Source organism: Miscanthus floridulus, chromosome 16 (assembly GCF_019320115.1).
Source record: "Miscanthus floridulus cultivar M001 chromosome 16, ASM1932011v1, whole genome shotgun sequence".
Lineage (NCBI taxonomy): Eukaryota > Viridiplantae > Streptophyta > Magnoliopsida > Poales > Poaceae > Miscanthus > Miscanthus floridulus.
The window spans coordinates 115,854,396-115,862,165 of NC_089595.1; the positions used below are offsets into that span (position 1 = coordinate 115,854,396).

General features: G+C 49.5%; 1 protein-coding gene across 2 annotated transcripts; it reads left to right on the plus strand.

Moving 5' to 3' along the window:
• The first annotated feature begins 5,337 nt into the window (after positions 1-5,337).
• LOC136513373 (zinc finger CCCH domain-containing protein 39-like) lies at positions 5,338-7,649 on the plus strand. Of its 2 annotated transcripts, none has more exons than XM_066507377.1 (3): positions 5,338-5,640; positions 6,002-6,676; positions 6,800-7,649. In XM_066507377.1, exons 2-3 carry the CDS (start codon positions 6,011-6,013, stop codon positions 7,136-7,138), a joined length of 1,005 nt encoding a protein of 334 aa, XP_066363474.1. In that variant the 5' UTR covers positions 5,338-5,640; positions 6,002-6,010; the 3' UTR covers positions 7,139-7,649. The 2 variants fall into 2 exon arrangements, with proteins under 2 accessions (XP_066363474.1, XP_066363473.1); XM_066507376.1 differs by having other exon boundaries at positions 5,358-5,640; positions 6,797-7,649.
• The last annotated feature ends 121 nt before the right edge of the window (positions 7,650-7,770 follow it).

Genomic DNA, 7,770 nt, shown 5'->3' on the forward strand with positions numbered 1-7,770 from the left:
ACATAGTCATACGTTGCAACGGGATCTATAGTTTATTGCGTGATCACTTTGGACTAGCCCGTGCTAATGTAATGACCTATCTATCTTTGGTGGATTTAATTAGGCTTGTCCCAACCTTATTTTAGCTAAATCAAATAAATTTTAAGTCTCGTAACAAATATTAGGTGCAATACAAGATTAATCACATATGGGAAATTGAGTAGAATTAACTCGGCTTAAATAGGTGACTATTGTGAATAACTACTGTGAGATTAACAAAGATGAAAGATGTTCCACACGTTCATGCATGCGTCACAACGATTGAGGTTATTTGTATATTTTTCTTATTTCTTATTTGAAATAAATTAGGTATGATTTTTTTAGATATTAAAGTATACTACCACATTTAAAACCAAATATGATATGGTTTCCTACTTGAAAGTTCAAAATTAGACTGTCGTGCAAAATGAACCTCGACTACTACTTATTGTCCGCTGATCCACTTTTTTTTTACAGCCCACATATGTATATTAAAAAAACTTATCCCTTCGCTTCCTCCTCCCCATTCTTACCCCTTCGGCGCTCCACATACCCTGCCGCAGCGCACCAACACCCGGTGTCCTCCCCCACCCTCCCCCACCCCCGCGTCTTCACCGGGACTGCCCAATGCCCGCAGATCCGGCAGACCTATCCCCCACCCCGGCAAGATCCATGGAGCACGAGCGAGATCTATGAGGGTGGCACGGCGCCCTCGCTACCCTAGCGGTGCCCTCTCTCACCCCGGCGGCCGAGCTCCCCCACCCCGGCGGCCATGGCGCTCCCCACCCCCCATCCCCCACTGTCGTCGTCGAGCCAAGCCCGGTGCCGTTTGGCACCGGTGGTAGTGGTGATCGCGCGCCGCTCGTACTGGTGCTAGGTGGTGCACGCGTGCAACCACTCACCGCTGGCTTCCACCCCCATCGGCCGAAATCGACCAACCAATGCCTCTCTCCTCCTATGTTGCAAATGTATGTTTTAATTGTTTCAAACGTTTCAGAGACATGATGTAATTGTTTCATTGGATATTGCAAAAGTAGATCGGGGGAAGTTGCACATGTTGCAAGTGTTTCAGATGCATGTTGCACACATTTGTTCAAACAGTTTCATCTGCTTTCAGACATATGTTGTAAGCGTTTTGATCTGGATGTTGCATATGTTTTCACACATATGTTGCAACAGTATGTTTTAAAATATTTTATATGTTTTAGTCTTCTATTGCAGCAAGTGTTTTCATGTAGCAAGTTGCAAGTGTTCTATCTGGATATGTTTTCACACATATGTTGCAAAGGTATATTCCAGATGTTTCATCTGTTACAGACATATGTTGCATTTTAAGCGTTTCATGTTGCACGTGTTTCCTACTGTTCGGTGAGCCAGGTGGCGCCGGGGAATGGGACGCAGCGAGCCGGTGGGCGGCGGACGTGGCGTGCTGTGCGATGGGGACCGGTGGTCAGGGGTACGACGGGGCGGGGGTGTGCCCACGGGGGCGGGGCAAACAGATGGAGATGGGTGCGGGGTGCGCCTGCGGGAGCGGGGCGATTGATGGGAATAGGGCAGGGTACGCGGATAGGGATGGGTTGGATGTCGGGGCTTGTTAGGTTACGGACGGTCGTCCGATGGAATTTGTCTCTTTCTTCAGGGGCCGACAATTTGGTTTAGTCTACGGCCCTGCTCGCTTCTCTTATAATCCGTTTTTTCAGCCGGGACAGTGTTTTTCTCTCTCAACAAATCAGTCGGAACAGTGTTGGGAATAGGGCAGGGTACGCGGATAGGGATGGGTTGGATGTCGGGGCTTGTTAGGTTACGGACGGTCGTCCGATGGAATTTGTCTCTTTCTTCAGGGGCCGACAATTTGGTTTAGTCTACGGCCCTGCTCGCTTCTCTTATAATCCGTTTTTTTCAGCCGGGACAGTGTTTTTCTCTCTCAACAAATCAGTCGGAATAGTGTTTCAGCTTTTTTTTTTTAGCGAAGCGTATAGGCACACGTACACGGTATGCCACGGCCAGTAGCCTGTACGCCCTCGTTTTCAGGTGCACGACTCGATCGACGTGCCCCGGAATCGAACGGCTTGCGATGCACGTACGCACGGGATCGGATCGTCGTACCGGTGGACATCAATCGGAGGGCGGAGGCAGTCCGGGGGCACATCACCCCGACCCCGTTAATTGCAGGTCCGACCTGCACATCAGCACGTACGTCCAGCGTCGCCGCGCATGCATGCCTTCACCTGCACGTACCAAATCAACTAAACACACAAGCACCATAACTAATCGGGACCGCGACGGCCGAGCACAGATTCTGATCCGATCCGTCTGGTTCGCCCAAGAACGAACCGAGATTGCCACCGCTAAACGGAAAGCCCCCCCTGCACCGCATCCCACCTAAAAGTCCCGCGGATTCGTTTGGCCGTCGGCGTCCGGCGTCCGCGCTGGCGTTCTCGTTAGTTGTTCTCCGGCCCCGTCCCGGCCGGCAGGCGCGCGGCCGCGGGCGATGCGCAGTGTGCCGGACGACGATGTGCTTGCGTGCAAGCGCAAGTGCATGGTCGCGCGCCCGCGGTGGGCCAAGTTAGTTAAAGCTGTGCCGAGGAAGCAACGCTACGGCCTTTTTGCATGGGCGTGCTGTGTTCCTTCCTTCCTTTCTTGCTCGAGACGACGCGGGTTAGCTCGCTCGGACTCGGAGAGGGATAGACCCGTAAAAGCAAAGCAAACTAGAGTGGTTCCAATCCCATCAGAAAACGCACTGTAACCACGCTCGATCGACTCCTAAAGTACTACGAGCAGTACCGCTTGATTTGATTTTTTTTTTTAGCAAACCGCTTGATTTGTTAGGACTCCTAAAGTACTACGACCACGTAGCATTGGACCCCGCTTGATTTGTTAGGACTCGTTATTAAGCCACTGATTAGAAACTAAGCAACTCTCGACTTGTAACATACTCGTATCGTATATAAGAGGTTGCGTGGGTCGAGATTGTGATTCAAATACCCAGATTATGGGCATGCTTGGATCCTCACGTCTAAACTTTAGAGCATTTTAGCTCAGTTTTTAAGATTTAAAGCTCTAATGCGAGGTGAACTAAAGTTTAGATTCAACTTTAGACAATTTATTAGGAGACTTTAACTCTAAAGATTAGAGTAGGAGATCCAAACATACCTTATATATCATTGAATCCGACGATTTGGGTCACCACGCTAGCTTCTATCAAAGTCCAACTTATGATCTTCGCCTAGGGCCTTGTTCACTTTGCAAATTTTTTTGAACCCGATGAATAGTACCACTTTCGTCTTATTTGACAAATATTGTCCAATCGTGGACCAACTAGGCTCAAAAGATTCATCTCGTGATTTCTAACTAAACTGTGTAATTAGTTATTTTTTTTACCTACATTTAATACTCCATGCAAGCGGCTAAAAATTGATGTGATGGAAAGAGAGTAAAAAAACTTGGAATTTGGATGGCATCTAAACAAGGCCTAGCTTTTAACAATCTACACTCTCTGCATGCTAGCTTCCTTAATTTGAGGTGGATCTATATAAATATACACTCTGCAAGCTAGCTAGATTCCACGGTCTGAGGTCTGATTTCACTACCACAAAAAAGATTTTAAGAGGCAACCAAGCACATATAAAGACTGTCTTCGTAAATAGTCAGGCAGTTTCCAGACACACGCATGCCTCTGTTAAGTATAAGGATTTTTATGAAAAATGTACGATCAAAGATAATAATGTTTGGCTTAGGACAAAGTTAACATGACATGTAAAAATAAAACAGAGGAAGTAATTATTTGTATGGATTATTTGAACCCACCTCTTACTAATAGGTGGTTGGATAATTGGCTTATGTATAAGCTATTAGGGCCTATTAGTATCTCTTCACCAACTAATGATCACCATCACATGCTAATATATAGTTAGAGGTCTATATTTGTAGACTCCTCAGGCTAACTATTAATACTAATTAATAGATCAAACTATTTTCAGACTCCACAAGGTTGTTATAGCTTTTGATCCTTGAACATGCCCTAACGATTTTGTGCTCGCTATGCTACTGATATACACATACTCTAAGTTTGAAGGCTCTTGATTGTTATCTTCTACACTTGACCTGTTTGAATACCAAAGGCTAACTGTTAACTAGCTTAAAAATAGTTAAAATTAGTCACAACACGTTTAAACAAGAGAGCTAATAGGTGGACTAATTTTTTAGCCAAGTCAACCTTAGCTATTTTGAACTGTTTTTTAGCTTCAACTAGTAACTAGTCATAATTGATTCAAACATTCTCTATATCAATCATGGCCATGTTTAGTTCCCCCATTTTTCAGAATTTGGCACTATACAAAAAGAAGATTCCCCGTCACATCAAACTTGCGGTATATGCATGGAGTACTAAATGTTGACGAAATCAAAAACTAATTGCACAGTTTGGTTGTACTCTACGAGACGAACGTTTTGAGCCTAATTAGTCAACGATTGGACAATTATTACCAAACAAAAACAAAACGCTACAGTGCATGAACAGTGCCACCGAATCCGGCGGCGCCGAATCGGCCTCCAACTAAACACGGCCCATGTACGAAATTGCCATGGAGAATCAAAGTCCTTTGCCAATTTTTTTTGTTTTGTTATATCCAACTCTAAAATCCTGGCCCCACGGCCATGGCTGCCACATTCAATCGTGCGCGTCGGCATGTGCAGCAAGTGCAGCCCCAAGAGCACACCGAACCGGGCATACGAGTCTGTCTACTGCACAACCATGTGTTTTATGTAATTCCAACACATGAATTTTTTTGCATCATAAGATTAAGATCAACAACCTCCACCCATCTTCTACCTCTAGCATTCTTCTACCTTCAGACAATCACAAAATCACCGATCCACAGATCATAGATCATATATCACAGAAAATAATTTTTTTTTATGAAAGGACAAATTATACAGCGGAGACGATGGATGCAGAGGGCGCTATCGATTGAAAATCTGTCTCCTCTTCATCGGAATCCAGCTGGCCGTTTCCTTTGCTGGGCGCACTATCCTCCAGACGGCTTCCCATGCCGTCCAGGCCTCCCCTGCGTACATCCTGCTGGCTGGTGCTGCGCTGCCGCGTCCAGGCCTCGTCGTGTGTTTCTTTGTGCAAAAAATTTATGTGTTTTTTCGTGCTAAAATACATGTGTGTTGTATAGCATTTTTTATTACAAATTTGAACTTTCGTTCGACGGGCCCGAGCGCGCCGTCTCAAAAACCGCTGCTCTGCGCCGTGCGCGGCAAGACACGAGGGCACGGTGCGGGCGTGCGGCGCACGGTCCCCGCTGGTCCGCCCTACGCTCCTAAAACAGCCTGCCACCGAGCAGAAGCGCGGGCCCCACTGAATCCGCCGCTCGATCGCTCGGCGCAGCACGCGCATGCTGTGGCTGTGTGCTGCATTGCATCGCTACCTGCGGCCTATGTATATGCGCCCCACGGCCGCCCGGCACCCAGCAGCCAGCATCATCAACGCATTGCCCTACCGCGAAACTCCCTCTGCTACTCTGCTTCCTCCCCCTCCCCCGTCTCTAGCGGAGCACCACCTCCAAGTCGGCGTCTCGAATCCAGTGGGCGCTCGAGTACGGGAAGCTAGTCTAAGAGGTGAGTGAGCTGTTCGATCTCTCGCTCCCTCTCTTCCTCACACTCAATCGGGGATGCCCATTTGATCGATTCGGCCGCGTTGTTTGATCGACTCGCTGATCAATTGGGGTGCGGTTTCGTGTTGTTTAATTAATGTCTGGTAGAGTTTCACATGAAACTGAACAATTGCAGATCCAACTCATTGGCCACTCGCTGATTGTGACTGATTGATTGCTACATTTTTGCCCAGTTTTTCCTTCTTCTGTAAGAGTTCAGTTCGTGTTCGGCTATGAGCATTATGCTTCGGAGATTATTTCCAGGGATTAATTTGCTCTGCTTTTCCTTCGATCTTTCAGTGACGTTTGATTCGATTTGGTTGCAGGGAGGCGCCATGGAAGTTGTGCTCGCTCCGGCCCAGCACGACGGCCTGCACGCGGCGTTTGGGCCCAATCCCTTCGGCGGCATCGGCGGAGACGCGCGGTTCTCCTCCAGCCTCTCCTCGCTCGGCGGCGATCGCTTCTGCGGCTACTCCACCACCGCCTCCTCCCGCTTCGGCAACAGCCCAGGGCTCTCCTCGCCGTCGCCGCGCGCCGCCTCGCTGTCCCGCGGCTCCTCCGACTCCGGCTCCGGCTCCGTCGTCGACGACGGGGACGACGCGGCGGCGTCGTCGGCCGCCACCGCCGCGGAGCGCCGGCTCCGCCTCGCGCGCCTCGCGCTCCAGTACCAGGAGGTGGTCAACCGCTTCGAGCTCTGCCTCTCGTACCTCGCTGACGCCAGCAACGAGGCGGCCGCGCTCCGCCGGGAGAACGATGAGCTCCGCGTCGCCAACGAGGACCTCGCCCGCCGCATCAACGTGGTCGGCTGCAAGCTTGTGGACGAGTTCAGCGGTCTCCGCCTCGCCGAGGAGCACGCCACGCCACCACCACCTCCTCCTCCTCCTCCGTCACCGCTGCCCGCCACACCGGTGATGCCGAAGAGCATCTCCGTCCGCTCGCCCGGCTACCTCAAGATGAACCAGAACGGCAAGCATCGCGCGTCCAAGACAACGAAGGGCTCGGTGAGATCAACGCCAAACCTATTTCCCCCGATGTTGTGTTGTGCCGAGTCCAGTTTTCGATCATTCGGTCCATGAGTCTTACCTGTTCGTCTGTTGTTCTCACTGCGGCAATGCAAGCAGCAGCGCGTGTTCGTGGGCATGGACGGCGGCGTGAAGGGGGAGGATGAGCGCAAGGGTGTGGATGAGAAGAAGCTCAACGGCGGGCTGGAGTTCGAGGTGTACAACCAGGGCATGCTGAAGACGGAGCTGTGCAACAAGTGGGAGGAGACCGGCACGTGCCCGTACGGTGACCAGTGCCAGTTCGCGCACGGCATCGGCGAGCTCCGACCCGTGATCCGCCATCCGCGCTACAAGACCCAGGTCTGCCGCATGGTGCTCGCTGGCGTCGTCTGCCCCTACGGCCACCGCTGCCACTTCCGCCACTCAGTCACCCCTGCCGATCTCTTCCTCCCGCGCCCTTGATTATGTCAGTCCATCACCCACTGCCGCTCTCTCACCCGCTTCCACCCTCTCCAGTTCTCCTTCATTATGCGGTAATGCCATTGCCACAGTCTTCAGAACCCCAAATGTCTGATTAGTTGTGAGGCAGAAAGGAGAGCCGTAAATAAAGTATAGATAGATACACGAGATAGAAAGCGAAATTGGTCCACATAATTAGCACACAGGCAAGATGTGAATATAGAGTTCTAGACACCGAGGTGTTCATATGGGTTTGATCTGGGCAATCAAACTCAAATATGTGAGTTGTGTTGGGATTATTGTATTTTTCGTTTTATTATACGCGGTATAGGTTATGATGTTCTGCCTAGTTGCATTTTTGGGCAAATTGGATGATAAACTGGTGAACTCCTGTAAGTAAACTAAGGCTGTTATCTTAATCTCTCTCTGATGTGTCGAACACTTGGCAAATGCAAGCACCTTCAGTTGTATTGTTTCTGAACAATTGAAGCAATGAATTATATTTTTCGCAGAACATTCTGCCTCTAGTTTCTGGTGCTCATTCTTTTCTGCAGATGACCTTGCATTGCTGTTGCAAATTTCTTTGGATGGAACTTCTGCTGTCAAGGCCCTTTGTACTTTAATGCCGCGCCTAC

Bases quoted from the DNA above. Each gene is read 5' to 3' on its own strand.
- LOC136513373 (XM_066507376.1), top strand. From the start codon at position 6,011: ATGGAAGTTGTGCTCGCTCCGGCCCAGCACGACGGCCTGCACGCGGCG. The intron at 6,677-6,796 runs GTGAGATCAACG...CAATGCAAGCAG, and splicing joins CCAAGACAACGAAGGGCTCG to CAGCGCGTGTTCGTGGGCAT.